The sequence below is a fragment of the Harmonia axyridis genome, chromosome 2, assembly GCF_914767665.1.
Source record: "Harmonia axyridis chromosome 2, icHarAxyr1.1, whole genome shotgun sequence".
NCBI lineage: Eukaryota > Metazoa > Arthropoda > Insecta > Coleoptera > Coccinellidae > Harmonia > Harmonia axyridis.
The window spans coordinates 28,222,625-28,249,190 of record NC_059502.1 but is presented as its reverse complement, the minus strand read 5'-3'; the positions used below and the strand labels follow the sequence as shown (position 1 = coordinate 28,249,190).

General features: G+C 35.5%; 1 protein-coding gene across 5 annotated transcripts in view; it reads right to left on the bottom strand.

The window, feature by feature from the left end:
- The window catches only part of LOC123671943 (probable 3',5'-cyclic phosphodiesterase pde-5), a 338,133-nt gene that overhangs the window by 20,876 nt on the left and 290,691 nt on the right, over positions 1-26,566 (bottom strand). For all 5 annotated transcript variants that reach the window (XM_045605841.1, XM_045605846.1, XM_045605842.1 and 2 more), the window contains one exon: positions 14,491-14,825. In XM_045605841.1, the coding sequence (XP_045461797.1) occupies positions 14,491-14,825 (335 nt within the window). The remainder of the gene's footprint in view (positions 1-14,490; positions 14,826-26,566) is intronic.

Genomic DNA, 26,566 nt, shown 5'->3' with positions numbered 1-26,566 from the left:
AATCGAAAAGATCTCCGTGCCCAATTGTGACCACTTCTTCGAGACTAACATGGCCAGAAACTTTCTCTACGAAATTGCGATTGCTTCGTTGCTTGTGTGAAAATATGTAAACATCATCCACAACAATATCTTTCAATTCCAGCCATAAAAAACAATTGATCTAGTATCGGTAGCGCAATCCATTCACCGAAACAGTTGCACGAGCATCATTTTCGAATAAATGAGGTCGAATCACAACAACAATTATTCTTGAATAATCCGAGCCCCAAATTTGTCAATTCTGCTCATATCAACGTAGCCTCTGAGATGAAAATGGTCCTGATTTCAAGGACCCAATCAGCGAAGATACAAGGTTACTGATGATCGACAGTTATGAGTCCTATGTTAATCGAACTTAAAAAGTCTTAATACGTGATGTCGTTTGTCGAATGCCAAATTCCCAAGGCCGACGAGGAATCAACAAATCTAAGTATTCGTGAACACTATGGGCTACAGCAGCAATATTCGCAGTTGTTCTTGAGCAACACACACGGTTTCCATTCTTCACATCTCTAACTAGCCTCAACAGCTCATACTTTTCCACCAGTTTCACTATTGCCAACCGAGAACGTGTTTCACAACGACAGAAGTGACAGCTGCCTAGATAGCGGGCTATTCAAAATGAAACCTCTTATTGAAAAACCATTTTAATTTCAATTTATTGCTAGAGAAGCCTTCATTCACCGACTTTTTTGATCTTGAAATACTTAATGGACTAGTTTAGTGATGTTGATAATAGTATATTTGACACGATAGAATTAAAATATAGAGCAAAACTGATGAATCAGTGAAAAAGTATTTTAGGGCGGAACGTCTTTGGTCTGTGACGTCACGGCTCTTGCCTGTGATCGCTACACCATAAATTACGTTTGAATACTTAGCCGCGCCAAGGCTCTCGCGCCGTTTGTAGTTGTACAGTGTAGTTTTAACTCGAGTTTTGTATTTATGTCACCATAATGGAAGAAGGCTTCGTGAAAGGACAAAGTGACAATTTGCCTAAAATAGATATATTCGCAGTGATGGAGTTTTTTTTTTCAAATCCATCTTATGTCAGTGCAGAAATAAAGGAGTTAAACTTTTCAAGTAGGTATCTACATTTGAGTTTGCTTCATCATGGTTCAACTTATAACGATGATTTATTTAAAAAACGTTTCATAAACAGTTTGTAGTTGAGTACTGGTTGTTGAAGTCTATCAATGGCAAAACATATTTATGTGAGGAGTAAAAAGTAAAAAGAGGAAAAAGTAATTTATATGTATGTATATAGTAAGTTCTTTCAGCCATCGTGTAACGAACAAAACACAACACGAACGGCATAAGTGATGTGACGTCACGACACTTACACATACTATGAAATTATTCTTCCAAGCGCAACTTCAAAGTCCCATAACTTTTTCATTTCTAGAGATATTTCAATGATTCTTCCACATTTTGTTTCATTTTACTTAAATTTTTAGAATTAATCCTTAACAAAAAAATGAAAACTAGTCCACTATCTTATAATAAAAAAGATCCACCTAGCTGGTAGATTTATCGGATGTCCCAAATTCGTTGTCTTGTGAGGGGATCTCACAACCCCTTTGAGCTATAAAAAATGAATGACACATTTTCGGGCTCAATTTTTGGTAGAATTAATTTCGTGAAAACCGCAACATCATAAATTCAACTGTTTTCAAGCTGAAAGAGAAAATTGCAAAATGGCGTGAAATGAAGAGTTCTCATATATTATTGGTGCTATTAACATGAAACAAAAACATCCTACAGGTTCTTTCTTCAGTGAAATCCATTGGTGAAATAATTCATTTTTTATTGTCATTAGTTTTGAAGACAAATTGTGATATATGAATTTCTCATCAAATTATAAAAATCATCAAAAGTTTCAGTTTCACATGGTAAATCAACCTAATGCCTATCTTTAATAATCTGTGAATTTCAGATAATTAAAATATTCGGTGGAGACCAGGATTTCCGGATTTAACTTCGTTAGATTTTTTCCTTTGGTCATATACAAAGAACAATATTTATCGATTCGAAAATGTTGAAAGAATCTAACGTGTTAAATTTGGTGACCTTGGTGGCCACCGAATATTTATCTTATCTGAAGTCCACATATTGTTATAGATATAGACACTTGGCTTATTTGCGTGTGAAACTGGATTTTTTTATGACTTTATATATTGATAAGAACTTTATATTATATCATGTTATATATACAGGGTGAGTCTTTGACTTGTACATATATTTTAACCGTAGATTCTTGAGGTCAAAAGAAACACTTTTTTCATTTACCATTTTTTCCGATTCGGCTCGGTTGAAAAGATATGGCCATTTTAAGTTTTCATAATGAGCTATGCCGAACCTGGAAATCAGCCCACTGAAGTTTTTCCAAGCATAAATTTATACCATTTGAACTTTGGAAATGGGTTACTATATTAGCAAAACAAGCATAAACTCACTTTTTCCATTCCCTTTGGTGACCGAAGTATTATTTTCAATATAATAAATGAGTTATAGCAATTTCGTGGGAGATAAATATGTTGATTATTTTTCTCTTGATTTCTATTTCATATTCGATAATAATAAAAAATTCAGCTTGCAACCACCCATATTAAATCTGATATTCATATCCAATCATTTATTTTCGCTTTTTCACCTCTTTTCGTATAAGAGTTAACAATTCATATAACCTTTAATTTTCATAAAGGTAAATAAACATAAATGATAATCATCTGTGGACTTTCCACGTTGCCAAGTTTACAGTCACAAAACACTATAATGACAAAAAACCTACAGAATAATAAGCTAAATCTATGTACATATGAATACTAATCATCTCGCATCTGTAATGTTATGTTTAAAGGTTATGTTATGTTTTGTCAATAAAATTCAAGAAACCCAACAAACGGTTGAAGTTTTGTACATTACTAGAAATTTGGGCTAATTGAGTATATTTTGTTATCTAGAGGTCAGCAAAAAAGTGGTATTCAAACCAGTGTTCAATTTGAATTCTTATTATCATGGAATCAGTGAGAAAAGTTTTAAATTTTTAGGGTAGCAAGAAGTGTAAGAACGCTTGCATTTTGGATTGAATGAACCCAGAATACTTTATCTAAGTACCTACACAATAACTTAGCTCGAAAATGAAAAGGCAGTTTCATGAATGGATTTATGTGGAAGATGGAATCACCTCTGTATCACACAGAGGTAATTTTGTGATGGAAAAATTCCGATTTTATCTTGTTAAAAATAACAGTAGTATGAGAAGGAATAAATAATTTCCAGAAGGAAATGAATTTTTTTCCGTTTTCATCCTAGAAGCTTATAAGTTTCATGAATCTTCAATATTCCATTATTGATCTTGATTTTTGTATTAAAAATGAAATGGTGGTATTCAATATGAATATCCAATATTGAATATTCTGCTTCTTTCAACTCACTGAAGTTTTTTATTTATTTTCACGTTAAAACAATTTTGGCCCTCTTAAAAGTATGTCAATCAAATGTTCTAGGATGAAATTATCGAATAGCAAATGGATAGAAGTATTCAATCACGTAAAAATGAAATTTTAGGATGTATTGTTATGTATCGATGAAAGCTCAGAAGACTGGAAGAAGATTATAGTAATGTTTGGCAGCAGCAGTTTTTAATGGGATTTCATATCTTGATTGGTGTTATTTCATAAGGAGCCTAGTTTGTCAAAATTCACTTGAAAATGAGTTTCGATCAGAATTATTCAAAATAGAATATTAACTTTAATGAAATATCTTCATATTATAGGGCTGTGCCAAAGCTCAGTAATTTGTTATCATGAAAATATTTGAAATCCTTTTCTTCTTAGTGTTCACTAATGCCAATATTCTGTCTGAAAATTTGATACCCAATAGGTAACTCCAAAAAATGCTCTCGAGTACTTTCGATAATAAAGAAGCAATTAGTCTTTCCTTAATATTATCAATGTTATAATCAACATCTTCGAAAATTTTATTTTCCTGAAGATGGTAAAATGGTATTCGGCTAGAAAAAAGGAAGTACAACGTACAAGTAAATTTACTTGTTTGTTATCGAACAGATAAACTGAAAATATTATGAAACTTCCCAACAATTATGTAATCTTTTTTTTTTGTTTTCACATATCAACTACATGTAAAATAAATTTTGAATTCTTGTAAGGTATACCTTTTTTTCAAAAGTACTCAATAAACTGAAGCTTTTGATAAACTTATCGAAAGATTAACAGTGACTTGAAATCATGTATTATTGCCAAATCCACTCTTTTACTATAAATCCAGTGCCCTACAGTAGGTATACAACATTCAAAGCAATTTGAAATAAACATTTTTCATTACTGAAACAAAAAAATGCATATCAAAAAACAAGAATTGAAGTACAAACTACCATAATAATAAATTGTCTTTATTTTCATTTAATTTATAAATAACCAGGTTTAACATTTTTTACTCTTAAACTTCTTACGTAGATTCATTTAGCAGATGTATTGTGCGAAATAAAAAACATTCAATATTTAGCCAATAATTATTAAATTAGGCCTGCCATTATTCGAGTTTATTCTCAATGATTCCTGATCTCAGATGTATTCATTATATTATTATAATATCTATAAACCAAGGACAGTAACTACAAACTATGTGTATGCCTTAAAATATCAATAGCTATTGATTCTGAAACATATGGATTGGATCAGTACATGTACTAGATAATAGGATAGGATCTGGGTTAATGGTGAAATCAGTGACTTTTAAATTATTTTTCAGTTCATCAATGAGTATGAAGTTTGAATAAGTATTCATTACAGAACTAGTGCTTCACTTATTCAAGTAGTTGAATTTATCAACAGAATCATTGTATTGTAGATTTTTGGTTATTTCAATTAATCAATTTACTTTTCCATTCATTATATGGAAGAATTATCCTTATGAAATCATGAGCACCTCACAGCAAACTGTTTCCGGTTGGATTTGATTTGAAGGGGTTCAAGATTCTCTTTAAATACAGGTCATCTGAAACTTCTCTGTATCTAGTGGGCAATCATCTTCACGAAATAAATCACGAAGGAAAATCGTCGTCCAATTAAATTCATTATGGTGTTTTTCTGAATGATTCGATGAATTATTAGGAGATCTGAAAAAATACAATAATTATTCAATATATTATTTATAATATATAACTTAGTAACTTACTTACGCCGAACTATGTTGTTTCTTATTGAAACATACAATATTTTCGAATCAAATATCGAATTCTTCCATTTGTTTGCCAAACATAACCACACTTCTTCGAGATTTCTCAAATTTTCAGTTTGGCCATGCGCATAGAGTAATAATCTCTGAGGCCATGCGCAATAGTTCAAATCGTTCATAACATACGGTAATCTAGCATATTATGACTTATTTTATTATACAAAATTCGATTTAACATTTCGGATGATACTAATTATTACATTTAATGAAATTCATAATAAAATAAATTTATTAATTCATAAATTTGATGGTTTGTTTAAAAAATTATTCGAGATTCTTCTATGTTGATTGGTCATGCGCATAGAATGATCCGAAAACAATTGAAATTCGAATTTATGGTATCATGATTTCTGTTGCTCTGTTTAATGTAAATGATAAGTATTAAGTGTATTTAGTTTGTTAAGTGATACCTAAGTGCGTTTAACTTGTTAAGTGTTAAGTGTGTTTAGTTTGTTTAGTGTAAGGTGTCTGTTTAGTGTAAAGTGTTTGTTTGTGAAGTGTGTTAAGTGGAAATTAGCAGAATGTATTCTAACCAGGAGATGGTAGATATGTTGGAATGCTATTTCACAAATGGAAAAATAGCGAGAAGAGCTAAAGAAGCTTATGGAAGGCTGTTTCCAAATAGGAGACAGCCAAATGAGAGAACTTTCGTAAGGATTGTTCAAAGATTGCGTGATCATGGAATTGAATTTTCTCAATGGGTGAGCTTATTCAAATCACTTTATTTTCAAACTAAGTCGGCTGGTTCCCTCACTTGTCAATGCAAATTCAGTGTTTCAATCCATGATTTTTGACCTGACAACGTAGCAAATATTCATTTCTGTGAGTCTTTTCTATCAGAGTTGCAATTAGCCAAAGTACCCAATTTTTTGAATTTCACAGATTTTTTTTTTTTTTTAAACACATATTACTCGAAAACGGCTCAATATACGAGAAAATATGAAGAATACTTTTATTTTTCAAATTAGCTAAATATCCTTCAATGAACGTCCTAGTTACTTTTAAGAGTTCGGTTCTTTGAATTTCTGGTATTTTTATAGGATGAAGTGTTCATAATGAAGAAACGGGGAGATGTGGATAAAATTTTGTGTACGGAGAAGATTCATCACATACATGAAAAACTATATCCCGAAATTCATTTTTTTCTATACAACCATTTCCGAGATATAACGGAAAATGACATTTTTTTATCGATTTTCAACAGCCTGTATCTTTTTAACCGGGCCGAATCGGAAAAAATGGTAAATGAAAAAAGGGTTTCTATTGACCTCAGGAATCTTCGGTTGAAATATATGTACAAGTCAAAGACTCACCCTGTATATATAAGAACAGACTATGTGAAACTGAGTGTAGTTAATGTGATCGAGTGCTCAGCTATCCAAATAAACCTCAGTAAAAGTAGTTTAGTAATTGTTTGTATTTATAGACCAAATTCAAAACCATTAGCTGATATGGATATTTTTCTTGAAAAATTTAACAATATACTTATAAAATGTCGATCTGAAAATTGTAAGTTTATAATTGCTGGTGACTTCAATATTGACGTTTTGTCATATTCCCGCGACTCTAGAGAATTTCTTTCTTTAGTTGAAATGTTTAATTTTAGCTTAAGTTTTGCATGTGTTACTCGTCCTCTATCAGGATCATGCTTGGATAATATATTATCGGATGTTAGCGGTTTCTGTGAAACATTGCAGTACCATATTTCAGATCATGTTGCCTTGAAATTGACAGTTCCTGATATCTTAGTTGATAAGTGTCAGATACAGAAGTTTACTATAAGAAAAATGAATGAAGAAGTTGTAAATGACTTTCTTGAAGCATTGTCAAATGTTCATGGGATAACATATATGATTCATCAAAAGATGTCAGTACGAAGTGGTCCTCTTTCATCTCTATTTTTCAATCAATTTTTAATACTTATTGTCCCCTGAAGGAAGTCAAATACAGATCACGGAGTGATATTTGTAAATTAAGTCCGCATATTGTCGAAAAAAAAGAGAATACTGGATAACCTTCTTGTTATTTCTGAATCACGACCAGAGTTCAAAAATCTGTACCGATCTTTTAAGAGACAGTATGACAACTCAATTACCCAAGCAATTAAATCTCATTACAGCAACTTCATAGCAAACTCTCAGAACAAATCAAAGGCTGCATGGAGGGTGATTCTTTCACTATCAGGTAGGAGCACTGAAAAAAACTTGCCTTTTCAGTCAGGAAATCCTGTTGATCTTTGCAACAGTTTCAATGACATGTTCGTGGGAGACGTTACCAACCAGACGAATATTAAGAGTCCTGGAGCAATCTCATCCTTAAAATCTTCTCACGGTATGAGCAAGTCTTTCTATTTCTTTGATGTCACAGAGAGAGAGAGATGTTAGTGATGCTGTTAAGATGCTGAAAACCTCTAACTCTTCAGGTCACGATGGAGTTCCGATTTCTATCATAAAAAAATCCATTCATATAATAGGAGGCCCTCTTGCTCATCTTATTAATTGCGCTTTCCGAGAGGGTTGTTTTCCTGACGAGCTGAAGGTTGCTCTGGTTAAACCACTCTTCAAGAAGGGAAATAGCTGTGAGCTCAGTAGCTATCGACCTATCAGTATTTTATCTAGTTTTTCTAAGGTATTTGAGAAGGTTCTTGCCGTCAGACTCATCAGTTTTTTTCGGAAATTTAATGTTCTTGCTGATGGTCAGCATGGTTTCACGAAAGATAGAAGTACCGAGACTGCTATATTTGAGTTGCTAAATTCTGTTCTTTTGGCGCTTGAGAGTAATGAAGTTCCATTGGCTTTGATGTTCGATTTGACCAAGGCTTTCGATTCCATCGAGCATAGAACCTTATTGGCTAGACTGGAGTTATGTGGGATTAGGGATATCTCTTTGAAATTTGTTGAGAGCTACCTAAGCAATCGACGTCAGAGGGTTGCCCTCGCTCTAGATGGTGCAGTCCACTTCTCTGGGGAACGATCTCTTACTAGGGGCGTTCCTCAGGGAAGTGGGAAGTGCTTTTTATTGTTTTTGTGAATTCCCTTTGTTATATTAAGACCTCTGTTAATTGTAAATCGATTCTTTATGCTGATGACAGCAATTTTTTGATTATATCAGGTGATGTCGAGTCCTGTAGCAGGGCTGGAATGGATACGGTTTTGTCTGTTGATAGATGGTGTAATGAGAGTGGTCTTATTCTAAATCATGGCAAGAAGGTATTTTCTTTTATGACAGCTAGTCGGTGAAGAACTATCCTCCTTTTTTGTGTCATGGTAACGGTCAAATTAAATTAGAGGATTCTGTTAATTTTCTGGGAGTTGCTCTAGATAAACACCTGCGGTGGGATCATCAGGTGTCTAAGTTGGGAAAGTCTCTCAACTCTTCGGCGTACTTGATTTTCATGATCAGGGACAAGTTGGAGAGTGCTGTGGTGAGAGCTCTCTACTTTGCTAGTTTCCAGTCTGTGCTAGCATATGGAATTATTTTTTGGGGCAGTTCGTCTGGTGCCGATGAAATTTTTCTCATCCAGAAAAGAGTGATGAGAATAATGAATAGGTTGGGCTTTCGTGAGTCCTGTCGCGGAGTTTTCAGATCCAATGGAATCCAAATCGTCTTTGGTCTTTACATTTATCGCCTATTTATCTTCCTCAAGTTACGGAAAAACTATTTTTTGCCATATGTCAATAAAAATAATACTCGACAGGTTTATCCTTTCCTTGTTCCTATTCATAGTACTACTAGGTTTGAAAGAGGACCACTTTATATGGCCATGCGTTTATTTAATTTGCTTCCTAAGCAATTACAGGTTGTTGAAGATATAACCTTGTTTAGATGGCGCATTTACAATTTTATTTTGGATTGTGAACCTTATTCAGCTGATGAGTTTATTTCATTTTGTAGAAAATAAGCTCTTTTATGACTTGTCTCTATTTTATTCGTTTGCATTGATTTTGATGTTGTGAATAATTTTTGAGATTAATAAATATTATTGTTATTGTTATAGTTTAAAGAAAGGAAAAGAAGCGATTATATTTGTTATAGAAGGTAAGGTTCACATTCAAAAAAACACAAGTTTGTATTCCAACTTCAAATCTCATGGTAATAAAACATTATTACACCAATGGATTCTACTGAAAAAAGTGTTTCTAGGATGTTTTTGTTTCATATTAATAGCTCCAATAATAAAGAAGTTCTAAGAACTTTTCATTTCACGCCAATTTCCTATTTTCTCTTATAGTTTGAAACAGTTGAAGTTATAGAGTTGCGGTTTTCACCAAATTAATTCTCTAAAAAGAAACCAAAAATGTGTCATTCATTTTTTTACAGCTCAAAGGGATTCTGAGATCTCCTCAGTAGACAACGAATTGAGGACCCGATATGTAGTCAGTAGCTCAATAGAGGTTGAAGATTACAGCATTACAGATCCATAGAGCTCATGTATGAAAACAGCAGTGAAAGTATACTTCTTGTAGAGAAATTAAAGTAGTTTCCCAAGGATCGACTGCTGCTGTTCAACTCAACATGACATACCAAAAATGAGTTGATGCAAGTTAGCCCAGTTTGCAGATGACACTACTATCTACAATCACAGTAGAGTAACCTGGTATAATATGAAAGACAATAAGAGATATCAGTTGTTGCAAAGTACACTGAATACAATAATAAGAACAGCGGTTGGCGCTCTATGGTATATTAGTAACCAACAATTCAGAGAAAAATTGCAAATTGAAATTATTTAGGAAATAGTTAACAAACGAATAAAGAAGACAATAGAGTTTCTGAAAAAGGATGAGAATAGGGAATTAAGAAAGATAATACGAATCTCAATAAGAAAGACAGACAATAGGAAATGCTTCTTTCAAAGAACGAAGTACCTAGAAGAAAAAAGTGACATGATAAGGGAAAACAGTCTCCCAAATGAACAACAGTAGAAAATTAGAGAAATTAGAGTAGAGACGTAGGGAAATAAATTCCAGTCCTTAAACAAAAAGAAGATCTGTGGGAAACGTAACTATTATTTTAAAAGAACAGATAAAGGAGTTCATTGCCTCCAGAGCCTTCCTCTCTTGACTACTTGCATGAGTTCAGGATGCGAATTCCATAATTTCGAAGCAGCTTTCAACCCGAGTCCCCTATAGACAGAGACATAGAAGGTTCCAGCGGAGTTTAACAAATTCTTCCAATTTGACTGTTCATTCCGACCACACAAGCTCTGTTCGAACTGCACATTCGAAAGAAATTGCTACGGGATTGGCGTATGTCCTAAATTGGAGGGTTCCATCGACTGGACGAGATCTCGGAAGTTGGAATTCAGGAAATTGCGAAGGGGGAGTAGAAATGGACCGTGAACGAGATACGTTCAGCAATAGAAATATTTTAAACAAGTCTAGGACCGCATGGCTTCATGCCCGAGAATGCTTTCAGTCTATTCATCTTCAATAGAGAACGTTCGGATTTGGTTGAATAGGAAAAATAATTCACTAATGAGAAAAGCTTAAATCTTGAACCATTTCCATGTTGTCTGTTCAGCCTACTGGGGCTACTATTTATGTATTGAGAATTGGCAACACTGATATTGCCAGGTGAAATCTGATATTTACATCGTAAAATTTGACAATTTTTGTGTAATAAGTACCCATAACGTTTTGACGTTCGAGCACAATTTTCGTTGTTTACAGTAATTTGAAAATTTCATCTCTGTCAAAATATGGATTTAACTCGTGAAAATTTTCGAGCTATAAAAATTATGACTTTCGACGTGGTCTAACTTAAAAAAAATGCATCCATCAACTAAATTCAACTTTTGGCGATGAAGCACCATTTAAAGCCATTGTATATCGCTTGAACACTGAATTCAAACTTGGACGTAGTTCGCTCACGGACGAAGTTAAAGAAGGTCGTCCAAAATACGTCGTTGGGCCGGAAAATATAGATGATGTGCGAAAACTAATTGGACAAGATCGTCATGTGACATATCAGGAAATTGAGAAATGTTCGAGCATCAGTATGACTACATAAGATACATAAGATATTGCATGAACATTTATGTGTTCGGTAGCTCTTTGAAAGTTTGATTCCACTTTGTTGAATGACGCTCAAAAAATTGCTCATGCCGATGGGTGCCGTAAAATGATTTCGAAATACGACTGTGATGCATCCAAAGCAGTATACAATATCTTCACAGGTGGCGAGTCGCGAATTTATGCATACGAGCCAGAAAGAAAAGGCCAGTCGGCAGTTTGGGTGTTTCAATGTTAAGCAAAGCCAACAAAAATTGTTCGTTCTTGAAGCGTTAAGAAGCAAATGGTGGTTCTTCACGGAAACTGGTCCTGTGGCAATTGTGGCTCTTAAAAATCAGAAGACCGTTACGTTTAGAGTGGTATGAAACCATTTGTTTGCCTGAAGTTTTCGGTAAATTGAGAGAAACAAACCCAAAACGACGAATCATCTTGCAACATGGCAGTGAGAGCTCACACACATCAAATGCAACGAATGAATATTTGGACACACAAATATCAAATTAATGGGTCGTCCGCCTTACAGCCCCTACTTGACACCGAATGACTTCTTCTTCTTCCCAGAAATTAAAAATAAACTTCGTGGATAACCCTTTTCATCGCCCGAAGATGAGGTTGAGGTCCTAAAAACGCCTGTTTTACAACTACCATTCTCTGATTGGAAAAAATGTTTCGAATAGTTCAATCGCATGCAAAAGTGTAAAAATCTCAAAGGCGATTATTTTAAAAAGCAATAAAAATTATCATCATTATCATTACAATAGAGAAGGGGGGAGGCCGAAGCCTATAATCCCACAAGAACTAAGCTTTCCTATACAGCGGCTACAGCATCTTCAGTTCGCACTGTTTGTCGTCTCACGGGTGACGGGATGCACATTAGATATCATTAAATGTGAACGTGTTCCGAAAACGATCTACTGTTATTCGAATTAGCTGCTTTGAAGGACGATTATGTTAAGCCATAAAAATGGACGTAGTGCACAATAAACAAGACTAACAGAACCATTGTTTTGAAAAACAAATTCAATAATTTGCAGGCATTGCTCTGGCGTGAGTCTATCCATAATGAAATGTCAAATCAAATTGAACAACTATCAACTGTTGAATGGATTGTGGAATAAAGCAGTGTTGGCAACTCAAAGTTGTGAAACTCTGATGCAGATGCGTATCAGGTAGACGCGGTTATAGACACATCATCAAAAGTCTTGGTCCCCCTAGGTTTTTCCAGAAATGAATAATCTATGTTCTGGGAATGAGATGAATATTTTCCTCTATTTCAACTGCAATATATTCCATAGAAAATCTTTGTTTGTCACTTTTTACTTTATGCAGGATGAGACAAAATAGGAAAAATAATGAAAAATTTAAATTTATAGATTATTTATTTTTGATTAATTATAGTTATTCCACAACTGAATCCAAATTCAATAGTACGTATTACCACTTTCTTTCAATCAACTGCCCAAAACGCCTAGGCATCCCACAAATCAAGTCATTATTGACATTTTCAGGCATATCGTTCCATTCTTCCTGAAGAGTTAAACTCAAATTCTGAAAAGTAAAAGGTGGGTTTTTACAATTGGATATTGCTCTCCCTAAGTAACTCCATACGTGCTCGATTGGATTTTTGTCTGGTAAGTTTGCTGGCCAGTTCATTCTCTGGATATAGTACTCTCGAAAAATGTTTTGAACCACCGTGGGGCGTTATCATCCTGATAAATGAAATTATCCCCAAATTCGTTGAGCAGAGGAACACTGATTGATTCTATGATGTTTTCTGCGTAGATGGCACCAGTCGTTGTTCGTTCAACGATAATGAGGAGGGTACGGCGACCGAACATTATACCCCCCAGCACATTATTAAATATGTCAGCTTATTCTGTAAATAAATACACAACCCAGTCACTACACCTATACGGGGAGACAGAGTTTATGCTGGTGTTCTAATCTGTGTTCTTGTATCATACGTTGAAATATATGATGCCCTGTTTACATTTCCTCTGATAATACTGAGATTACATCTACAAATGCTCTGTTGTTTGAAGTTGATAATAGAAGAATAGATATATTGATCCGATTTGAAAGGGCACAACTTCTCGGGCGAAATTGAGTCGTTCTAGTCTGCCTGGGCCTCTCCAAACCCTTTTTCGTCGACTATCACTGTATAAACCGAATCATGACTCGTCCGAAAAAAGAACGTTACACCATTGTGGCAAAAGCCAGTCTTGGTAGTGTTCTGACCAATGGCGACGGGTAGTTCTATGTCCAGATGAGAGCCGAGGTACTCTTAAATGTCTTCTTGCCCTCAAATTTGAGGAATACAACTCTTTTGGTACTGGTTGAGACTACCCGTCTATAAGTCCTCAAAAAATGACTTCAAAGGGCTGTTACAGAGACCGTTCGATTATTTCGAGTAAAATTTGCGATATAATGGTCTTCCCTTGAAGATGTTACTCTGGGTCGACCAGGCACCGGTCTCCGGACAACGCTGCCGGTTTCCAGGAAAAAGGCCACTATGCGCTTTACTGAAGCCCGTAGAATATTCAAACGTTGCGCAATCTGGTGGTTCGACAAAGCTTCTTGATGTAGGGCTACTATTCTTGCCCGGCATTTTCCACGGAATATTTTCAATATTACAACTCTCGTTATTCGCTGAAAACTGATTAACTTCGAATATGTATTCTACCGAACATTATTTGCTGGTTTATTGTTTCCATTTAGATGGTAGGATAGTGAAGATTGCACAAACAGAAAATAGTCACTTTTCATCAAGTGTAACATTCAACAAGTGGATAGTTGATAGGGAAGGCCAAGACTTTTGAAGATGTGTGTATATTGGAAGTTGATGGAACGACGAAATGAAACATTGAATATGTTTGGAAATGTTGAAAAATTTGCTCGTTTAACGCATTTATAGAACCACTGCTACAACTCCGGAGCTCTTTGTCGTCACTCCTTATATAGAATTTTAATGGACAATTTCTCGGAGGTTGATCAACGCAAATATTAACTAATCAGTTGTTAAATTCTGCGCAAACCTAGCGAAGCAACAAGCGATGCATACTAATCATGCTTTGCTGTCTATTAACATTTGACTTGATCAACCTTCGAGCAACCGGCCGTGAGTATAAGCAATGAATTTCCGTCAAGTAGAGACCAACTCAGTCAAATATTTGCTTACCAGTTAACTGATCGACCGTACTGTTGAACCTGCAATCAGCATATGCATCCTTGATGTTCAATATTTCGCCAGTCATGGCCACCATGCCTGCAATTCCGGTGCCCAGAGGAATGCGTATCTCGTTGGAAAATTGCGATTTCGCAGACTCTTCGTTGGAACACGAAGAGTCGGACTCGGGTCCTCCGATCCCGACGTCGAAGACTGTGGCGTACAATTCTTTGTTTTTGCTGTCGACGAGGAACAACGACGCCCGGTCTGCGTCCACTAGTTTCTGGGCGAAGTTCATTATTTTCACTATGAGGGCGTCCATGCTGACCATGTCTTGAAAGATGGACCTGGGGAAAAATGTTGATTGTTGAATGTAGAATATTGATTTTTGCCAGGGGCGGATAAAAGGGGAGGGGGGGCATGGGGACCATGGTCCCCCACTCGCGGACCTTATAAATATAAAAATGTATCCTGAAAAATCGAAAAATATGCGCGGGCACTCACAAGGGTGAAAGATTGGATATGAACTAGAATATTGAAGATAGGTTGAATGTATTGGCATTAATGCATATACATAGAACAATTTGCAGCAGTCTTAATGTTGAAAGATACCATAGTCAAAAAAATACGAGACTAGAATTTGTTATTAAATTTTTAATATTTGATCATATGTCATAATTTAATAGGTGTAGTAAAAAGGAATTCATTATTTGTCCAATAGATGGCTTTAGTTATCTGTATCTTGCGTTGTACAAGTCCGATCGGGTTGCACTATATGGCGTTAAAAAGATGACATTTCGCACTACAAAAATATTATGACAGTTTTGTGATGAGTTGACTCAGTTAAGTTTGAGCGCGTCACAATGATGGACACTAGCAAAAAGAAAATACCCTATATTCTATAGTTCTTAGATAAAGACAAAAATACCAGTCAGGCGGTTGAAAATGTAAAAAGTGTTTTTGCCCTTATACTGTAATAGCCAATCACGTGCAGTTTTGGTTTCGTCGATTCCGTTCCGATAATTTCAATGTCAAAGATGCACCACACACTGAAAGGCCACTGGCCAATTGTCGAAAATATCGATAAAAGCATGGATATTGTCGAGTCCTGTTTCGATTGCTCAAGAGCTTAAGAGTCCACAATAAACCGTTTGGAACACTTTTGCATAAGGCTGATCTCAAGAAGGTGCTAGATGTATGGATATCACATGAGCTAACTAAAAAATCGCATGGACCGAATTTCTACTGCAAATCACTGGAGAATCGCAATAAAATCGTACCTGGCGATGAATAGTGGATCATTTATGACAACGTCAAGCAAAAACGGTCGTGATCGAAACGCGGTGAGCCTTCGGAAACGGCCAGGAAGGTTTTGCTGTGTATTTAGTGAGATTGGCAGGGAATTATCTACCAAGAGCTGTTCACCTAAAGCACAATTGTGTTAACTATGGTAATTGAAGCCTTGTTCTTTATGCAATAATAATGGTTTTCTTTTTACAACACCTTATACTTTCTTGCGCCTGGATTTTCTCATGAAATAAATTTACGGAATATATTTATGGAATATGTGAAATTTTTCCTTGTTTTGGTCCTACAAAAATTTTGGAAATTGAATATGATATGATTGACAAAAATCCATTATTCTATAAAAAAACATTTGACCCGGTAGGTACCAACAAAAAATTCCGCTATTTTGCTAACCCATATGAGCCGTGACTTTCTATGCCCCCCCCCCTCAAACATCGTCTGGATCCGCCCCTGATTTTTGCGTACTTGTTCCAATGGTCGCGAAGTCATAATTAATTCTGTCCGATCTAAAAGAAAAGAGTATTGATCGGGGACTCAAGGGAGTCAATAGTAACGGGTGAAAAAAGTATTGATCGTGGATTCAAGGTATAGTTGACAGTAATGGGAAGAAAAAAAGTATCGATCGGGGTTTCAAAGTAGTCGATAGAAACGGGAAGAAAAGTTATCGATCGGGATCTGGTGAAAGTCGGTTGAACGGTTAGCTCGGTTGTCGGGAAAAAATAAAATCAATTCTAACTACAATCTAATTTTTGGTGAAAATATATTTTTTTCTATTTTTTAGTTTATTTCGAGTGAAATCAAATTAAGGATTACTTGAGCGGAAGAAGAGGATCCGGCAACGTGGGAAAAACAGGTCAAAAACAATTTTACTTAATTATTTTTTCATTGAGCGAAATTCTCCTATTTCAAGTCCAAAGTCCTGAATTCTCCAGAATATAATATCCGCTGATAAGTGTTTAATTAATTTTTTTTTCTTGTTGATGTTTTTTATTTCGATAATTTGGAAGTTATTTGTCATAATTGGAATGCTTGATTTTATTAGGCATTATCTGAGTTGAAGAATTGATTTTCTTTTATTATTAAATGTTAAAATTACACAATGACTTTTTTGTTTTTCAACCTTTATCTCATCAAAATAAGAAAAAGTAGCACAAGAAGACCCGTCTCTAGTGCGACGAGCCAAATCCCACAATATTCCTCATTTTGAGGAATATTATAACATAATTTTTTTTCATAGTCAGTGGAAAGCCGCTCTTCCATTGACACATGTACCCCCAAAGAAGGGGTTTATTACAACTGGTCCGAAAGTGGTTAAACAGGATAACAACCTGTTTTTTCAAATAAGAATGTCCAATTCTTATATCATCTCCATTCAAGTAATTCCCCTCTAGTCATCATTTATTTGTGTTACTTTTTGACTTAGGCCACGTTCTTAAACTCTGAATATTTGAATCAATTGTAAAAGGGTTAAATGGAACAGAGCACTTCCTCAGTTTACATTATTACAGTTTTACAATTTTTAAGCAAAATATGATCACAATTTCATGTTACAAATACTTACTAATGATGAACATTCAAAATAATTTTTTTTTCGATATAAATCGAAAATAGCGTGAAGTTATCACCTAAGCAGAGTGCGGTATTTTTTTACCAGTATCCTTGACGTACGAACGAATATTTTTGTGTTATAAATAGTTACTAACGAATGCAAAAAAATTCTTCATTTTCGAAAAAGTGGGTGCTAACTTCTCATTTTAGGAGTGATATTTTTTCCTAATAGTTTAAGTAACAAACAAAAATGTTTGTGTTTAAAACAGTTACTAACGATGGGGTTTCAAACTTAATTTTTTTCTCGAGAAACATCGAAAAAATCGAAAAAAAGCGTGAAGTTGGCACCCCAGCGAAATGCGATATTTTTTTACCAGACTCTTTGAGGTAGAAACGAAAATTTTTGTGTTTCAAATAGTTACTAAAGAATTACTTACGAATGCAAAAAAAATTCTTCATTTTCGAAAAAGTGGATGCTAATTTCACGGACTCATTTTTCCCGTGTGGTTTCTGGGTTCCACAAATTTCAAAACGTAAACTGTGATAATTTCAGAGAGCGTTGACTTTTTTCCTTCAACGATTCTGAAAATGTATACCTACTCAGAAATGATGAACCAAAAAAATGGGAAAGCATTCACTTGAAATCAGGAGGTTTTGAGCGCCCCCTTTCATTTATGCGCCAATTGCTCCTTTGGGGACCACTGAACTGTATGTGGGCATATGTGATTTCGAAGGGCGCAGATCGAAGAGAGTTGGAATGACGAGCGCTCAAAAGCTTCTTATTTTTTTTCCTACTAGCTTTTGGAAAGTATTACTTCCCACACGCTTTGACGTTTGGAAAGTAGTACTTTTCCAAATTCGTGCGGAAAAAAGCCCTGCTATTCATTTTCCGCACACATATGCATGCGGAAAGTGAAGAGCAAGGATTTTTTCCGCACTCAAATTTTAAAGAGTCGCATCATGTCTCTATGCACCAATCATGAAATTCAAACGTTTCTCTATGCGGCTGAGCGCACAAAAATATAATTTCTTATAACGTCAGTCGGTATCAAGAGGAAAACTCTCCGTGAAAGTGTATCATTTAAGCTAGTAGGAAAAATATTGTTCCTAACTCATGTGGAAAGTGCCTTTCCGCACTTGATACCTCGACCGAACGACTCGAAGCGGAGTATCTTGCGGAAAAGTATTACTTTTCACACTTGTTAGGAAAATGACTATTTCTTCTTGCAATTGCTACGGTGCTGACGCTGCTATTAAAACTTAATTTAGACAGAGCTTGAAATGAATTTATAAGCCAAATTTCATCATTGCATATTCATCATTGAATATTTTTCTTACAATAATATTCTTGAATTTTCCATGGTTTTAATGACACAAAATTTGAATTGTAGAATTCGAATTTTGTGTCTTTAAAATATTGCACATATAGATGTGCAATATTCTTCTTGAATTTTTTACGTTTTTTGATGATATGGTTAGTTTGAAATTTCGCACTGAGCAGTGAGCTTGAACAACAACATCGCCAAATCTCAACTTCATGTGTCCTGTGGTGACGAAAGTATTGGGAGATTTGCTTCGATATTTTTCTTGAATTTTCTATGATTCTCGTTGAGGGACTGAAATGTTTGAAATTGGCTTTCACATCCAAATATAAATTTTCATTGGTCGAATATGCGGTTTTGAAATTTTCAGGAAAATAAAATTCCGAACAGCCATATTTACGAAATCTCGACTTTGTCGAATTTTGTCCATTGATGAACTTCACCATTTGAGATCTGATGCTACTCTGAAAATTTCAAGTTACTAGATCTTACCATTCGTGAGTTACTATGTTTGCTGCCGGACGGACGGATACGATCAAACCACATTGGTTAAGACCAATTCCGGCCCATCATTCAAAAATAACAGACATTGTTACGAAATGATAATGTGGCGAATGAGCACTCAAAAAGCTTCTTCTAAATTAGATTAGTTATTCATATAACACATTTTTATTATTGTTGCAGAGAGGATCATTACATCCGAAATCATGGATTACAATAGCGCAATCCTCTGGAGTGAATTGAAAATACTATTCTTACGGTTCGGAAAATATTTGTTAGAGCTTAATTTATTGCATTCGAAATGTTTAATGAATTCTGAATCTATTTTATGTCATGTACAGGGTGGGCAAATAAGCGAGGTAAGCGGCTATATCTCAGCATCCACTCATCGTAAAGACTTGCGGTAAAAAATTTTTGCAACTAAAGTGATAGAGAGAACACACTGGAAATTGTTTTGAAGTTCATAACTCTACCTCTAGGGGGCGTAATAGCTACCGCCGAGTAGAAAAATGAATTTTATTCGAAAATGTTTCATATGAAGTTGTAGAAAAAATTTCATCATTGAAATCCTTGGAAAATTCTCTATCTTTTTGAATCATCACTTTCGATTTTACGACATCAAATAAGGGTAGGTGAAAGGGAGAAATCTGAATGATTGAAACGCCTGTAACTTCAGTTTGGCTCAACATTTTTGAGCAAATTAGATCTCATCTGAAAGATAATATCTTGTTGATTGAGGACAAAATATAGTCATGATAAATTTGTTTTTGCTGCTTTCGGTAGGGTGCGCTAAGTCAGAAGTTCATTGTTTTGTTCATTTTACTCCGAAATTTCAAATGTAATGATAGGATTTCCTTAACAGAAACAAAAATTCCATCAGATTTGCATGAAAAAACCTAAAGGTCGCAAAGCGATAATATAAGGCGTTCTGAAGTTATGGCCGAAAGAAGATATTCTTCAACTGATGCACTGCGAAAAACCAAATTGTGTCTTTAAGTTCTAAGAGAAACAGAAATCCCATCAAATTTGTATGAAAAAACCAAAAGGTCGCAAAGCGATAGCTCCAGGCGTTCTGGAGTTATGGCCGAAAGAAGACACAATTTAGTTTTTCAGTGCATCAGTTGAAGAATATTTCGTCCATAACTTCTGAACACCTGAAGCTATCGCTTTGCGATCTTTTGGTTTTTTCATACAAATTTGATGGGATTTCTGTTTCTCAATCAACAAGATATTATCTTTCAGATGAGATCTAATTTGCTCAAAATGTTGAGCCAAACTGAAGTTACAGGCAATTCAATCAGTCAGATTTCTCCCTTTCACCTACCCTTATTTGATGTTGTAAAATCGAAAGTGACAATTCAAAAAGATTGAGAATTTTCCAAGGATTTCAGTGATGATATTTTTTCTACAACTTCATATGAACATTTTCGAGTAAAATACATTTTTCTACTCGGCGGTAGCTATTACGCCCCCTAGCGGTAGAGGTATGAACTGCAAAACAATTTCCAGTGTGTTCTCTTCGTCACTTTAGTGGTAAAATTTTTTACCGCAAGTCTCAACGATGAGTGGATGCTGAGATATAGCCGCTTACCTCGCTTATTTGCCCACCCTGTACAATGGAGTGCATATTTGAAAATCAATAAAACAAGAACTAAGTGCAAATCTGTTGGAAAGCACATACGAATAATGGAACAAATGGGAGATGCTAATTGCTCCATCATTTGAATGTTTGGCCGAGAGTGTATCGTTCATACCTCATATTTTTATGGTAACTAACGAATCTGATTTTTTTTTTATTCGCCGTAGACTAGTATTCTACTATAGTTGAAGTAACTACAACCCCTTTGTCGGAATATTTACATACGTTAACTGACGTTTTCATTAGAAACATTGAGGTTATTTCGGTTTTAAGAACCACGAGCCACGTTTTGTAGCGGTTTTCTATTGACTTAAAAAGCTTAAAAATCGCAGAGCAACTGTCTTACCGGGTTCTTGACAGAAGCGAAGTCTGGAGGCTTTTTCATAATTCACAGATGATAATTCACAGGACATTGGAAGTGAGAACCCCTTTCAATTCCCTTGGTTCTAGTTAATCTAATGAAAGGAATTTTTTGGTAGAGCTCTGCAAGTAGGAGAAGAAGAACTTGGCCTGCATTTGTCCATTGACTACTCGCCAGGACGAAAAGTTCCTATTTTTTCGCCATTCTTTAATTGTCATCGACTAATGGCTAGCTGGTAAACCACAGAAAGGCTCTGGTCCAATGAAGGGAACTGCCAAACTTTTTCTACCTGGCTGATTTACCATATCGTTACCGTGACTTCATAGTAACCAGGCACCCTGATTACGTTGATCTGATTATCTTCTCTGAGTGCATGACATTTTCTACGCCCAGACTAGCTTAGACCGATTTAAAGGCGAAGAAAGTACTAGTAGGACTCTTCTGCTTTCAGAGACTCAGTAAGACTAGTCTTGATTGCTCATAATAATGTGTCCTCTCCTTGTATATACATATATTATATTCTCATTTTCATTCATCTAGAGAAGGATAGACTCCGCAGGCGCTACGATGATCACACCTACAAGGAGAGTTAATTTGCTTTGTTTACCTAGGCACTTTTACTCCTTTCATGAACGTTGTCTTTTTCACGCGGGATGCTTTTTATATAACCTCTTAACCTCAAGCTTAAGAGCATTCGATGCCGCGGCGTTCAAAAGTAAGCTCAGAAAATGCCTTGTGCAAAGTTGTTTTTATTCTGTTGACGAATTTGTTCGATTTTTTTTAATGTTTTTATTGATCATGTACTGAATTGATGGTGAATATAATTTATTATTATTATTATCTTTTTCTTGTAGGTATACGCTCATCCCTATTGCTAGGGTTTCTGCGAGGAATATTGAGCAACAGAAACCCATTAGAATAACTAAGTAATTGAATTCAAGTGCTGTATACTCAAGTGCAGACTCGTCCATCTTTGGTTTTCGATGCATCCGTGTTGAAAGCCACAGATCATACAGGAAGAACCCCCCCTGTTGTTTTGATGGTTCAAAACAACACTTGACTTCAGGATGATTTTTGTGTGATCAACTGAACAACCGGACAGAAGTTTAAGGGACAGTCTTAACTGCACAGTTTGTCGACAAGGTTAAAAGGTCAGACTTGAAAGGAATGATGATTTGATTCATTACAATCTAATTTGAATGATAACAATATTGGTCATTCGATTTTGAAACATCATCCGGCGTAACTGCTTTAGTTTTGGCGGAGTTTTCTCCATTCAGCAGGTCTCGGTTGGTCATCCCTTGGAATTCGCTTCTAAATTATTGAACGAAATTGATCGAAGTAATTTTCCCTTTTGGATCAAATAATTGAAAATAATGTTCGAATTCCTCAGCGTCCAGGAAATACCAAGATATTGTTTTTCTGAAATTTGTGTAGCAGGTGTAGATTGTCTGTGAGCTGTGAACAATTCTAAAAGCTTTTTCAAAGAAGAATACCTATGCCCTGTTATGTACTTTTTTGAAACACAGCAGTTTATAATTTTTTTTTTGTAGATACAGGATGTTTCAGAATAAGATGCTGATCCTCATGCGTGAATCTTAGGTTAGAAGAAAAAATCTCAACTTATCAACTTCATAGATATTTAATGTAATATCCAAAAGATTTTGCAACTTATGAACTAGATTATCGAAAAAATATTATGTTTTTTGTCAAAATGCAAATTATCTTTGAAATCTCCATTCCTGAGGATTTTTGACCGTCAAAAATCAGCATATTTTCTGAAACACCCTTTGCATTCATCAGTTCTCTGAATATATGGATTTTATTGATCTTTCGACTCTGCGGACGTAACGGGTGTTTTTTTTTCGAGGTATATAACTTAAAGTTGGCATTACTGTTGAACATGGCGACCGATTTAACAGCTTTCAAGTGATTTATTCTCAGTTTGGTTTGGCAATTCATCATGAATAGACTCACGCCTGAACAACGCTTGCAAATAGTGCAATTTTATAAATAATATATAAAATATATATAAAATAATAATTTTATAAATAATGGTTCTGTGCGGAATACGTATCGCGCACTACGCCCATTTTATTTCGTTTAGCGATGAAGCGCACTTCTGGTTGAATGGCTATGTCAACAAACAAAACTACCGCATTTGGAGTGAAGCTTATCCTCAAGTGTATGTTGAAACACCGTTACACCCAGAAAAACTGACTTGGTGCGCTTTATGGGCTGGTGGAATCATTGGTCCGTACTTCTTCAAAAACGATGATGGCCAGAATGGTATAGAGCCATGATTACTAACTTTTTCATTCCTGAATTGAACAACCATGATGTCCAGGAGCTGTGGTTCCAACAAGACGGCGCAACATGTCACACAGCTCGTGCCACTATCGATTTATTGAATGACACGTTTGGTGACCGCCTAATTTCACGTTTTGGACCTGTGAATTGGCCTCCAAGATCTTGTGATTCAACACCGCTAGACTACTTTCTGTAGGGCTATGTAAAGTCTTTGGTCTATGCGTATAAGCCACAAACCCTTGACCATTTGGAAGACAACATTCGCCGTGTTATTGCCGATATACGGCCACAAATGTTGGAAAATATCATCGAAAATTGGACGTCCAGATTGGAGTACATCCGAGCCAGCCATGGCGGTCATATGCCAGAAATCATATTTAAAATGTAATGCCACAAGATTATCTTGCGGATAAATAAAATTTATGTTAATCGAATAATCCATCGTTGTTTTATTGCATTTTAAAGTTCTATAGCTCTAAAAAAAAAAACACCCTTTATAAGCTCTATTCATCTGCCGATTCTGTGAATCTATCGTCATCAGCTTTAAATAGGTATACAGGCTATGCGGATCTATCAGTTAGGACCTAACTGTTAGGTAGATCAGCTGACATTCACCTAGATGAATATTCACGTATATGAAAACTGAACAGACAACTCTCAAAAATTAAAAATGAAGGATAAGCGATGATTTGAATGCTGAAGTTTTCCGGTCGTAATAACGCGTAGTGTGAAAGTATGCTCTTAATGAATTCATCAGAGAAGTCGCGGCATTTTCACCGAACTCGACGCGGTGAAAAACCGCGTTATAACGAGGGTAAGCGTGAGTTATATTCTCTGGTATTATCATGAGCCAAAAATATTTCCAAATTTTCAGGTTTAATTTTTCTTTCCATTTTTTAATGTAACTGTGACATTATTATTATGTTGTATTTTTCTCATTTTTCGAACCTTACCATTTTAATCACTTCTAAAAACTACTTTTTGGGCGCCATCTTCAATGGACCTGTAACTAAGCAGGGAGGGGTTCAAAGGAAAAGTTTATATGAAAGACCCACCCTATTTTTTGACCAGGAATCACCCCCTGAATTTTTTCTATCTATATACACCCAACTATCTATATACACCCAGTATAATGATAAAATATAACCATAAAATATGTGTGAAACTGAAATATTCCCGCACAATTTTATTCCACAAGATCTGGCAGAATGAACGGATTTGGCACATAATTAGAGAGAAGGAATTAAATACTCATATGAACAATAAACTTTTTCCCATGTATTCATTGAAAGGAACTCTCAACAAAGTGCGGAATATTTGAGGAGAAAAGTTTAGTTGAATATGATAAATTCATTTTAAAGGGATTCTACCTTGGGAATGGAATCGGCGTAACCTTATGACTATCCAAATATTTATTCTACCCGAAAAGCTGACTGGTTAGTTGCTGTCTTCCCACTTTATATGTATGAGTCGTAGATTCACCATATATATTTTCAGCGTTCACATGAGTACGGAGGGAATCCGGGAAACGGTATCTGAGGTTTCATTCATTTTGGTTTACTATTCCCAATGATAAACCTTTGGAACTAACCAAAGAAGAAAGGGCCAGCCACCTGAATGTACGAAAAATGTTTACCGTTTAATTTAAAATGTTAGTAAGAAAAGCTACATACGCGTACACCATTGCTTCCGCCGTTTTTTTTCCGAAATTCAAGGCTTTATCGTAGAAAACTTGTTATATATTCATGATTCAAAATATTGTCCTTCGCTGGCCACTATTTTCTCCCATCTTTTGGACAGCGTACGAATCCCGCGTTGATAAAACTGGTCATCTTATGAAGCGATTTACGAATCGATCCAATTTTTTACTTACTTCGAAACAAGTGATGGTCCGAATGAACAACGTCTGGAGAATACGGCCACTTTCGCAACATGGAGTCAAGCATTGTCATGCTGTAAAATCACTATATCATTGTATTGCGGCCGTTTGTCTTTCAATGCTCGGCTTAAATGCATTAATTGCGTTCGATAACGATTACCTGTAGTTGTTTCAGTCGTTTTTAACAACTCATAATACACTACGCCTAGCTGGTCCCACAAAATACTAAGCATGACCTTGGAACCGTGAATATTCGGTTTGATTACTTGGAATTGCCTAGATATCCCCATGATTTTCTGCTTTTGGGATTATTGTAATGAAACCATTTTTCGTCCCCAGTCAAAATGCGATGCAGAAATCCCTTCCGTCTTTAACAGCAAGCAGCTGTTCACAATCTAACAAACGCCGTTCGACATCTCTCAGCCTCAACTCGTACGGCACCCAATTTCCTTGTTTCTGAATCATTCCCATGACTTTCAGGCGCTTTGAAATGGATTGTTGCGTCACTTCCAATGATCCTACCAAATCTTGTTGCGTTCGACACGAGTCAAATAATGCGTCCAATTCTGCATCATCTAAAACCTCTTCTCTCCCATGCTGGTCTTCGACGTCAAAATCACCGTTCTTGAAGCGTTGATGCCACTATCGGCACGTTCTTCCACTAATAGCTGCCTCACCATAGGTATTTGAGAGCATTCGATGAGTCTCAGTCGCAGATTTCTTCAATTTTAAGCAGAAAATTAAAACCTCCCATAAATAACGAAAATTTGGCTCGCGAGCTGACATGTTTAATCGAGAATAACTTTATGAAGCAGACACAAATCGCTACAGTATATATTGCAAAACGGCGGAAGCAAAGTTCTACACCAAAAATTAGAAATATAAGGGCGTTCGAAGTAAATAGATATAAAAGCTACTAATGTAATGTTATCATAACTTTGGAACCAGGGAACATTTTCGAATAGTTTTTTTCTCTTCTTTGCAACAAGGTTATTCTTCAACGCTATGGTTCTTCAATTCTTTAGGGATATTTATTGTCTTTACTTTACATTATTAGGCGGGAAAAGTATCTGCTTAGCTCATATAATGTTTTATTTGTATTATTATTTCATTATTTCGTTATTTTCATTGGAATATTTAACGCAAAAGAATATAAACACAATTATTGAATGGCAGACTATCCAGCAAGTCTCTCTGCTCTGAATCGGGATTCCGTGAGT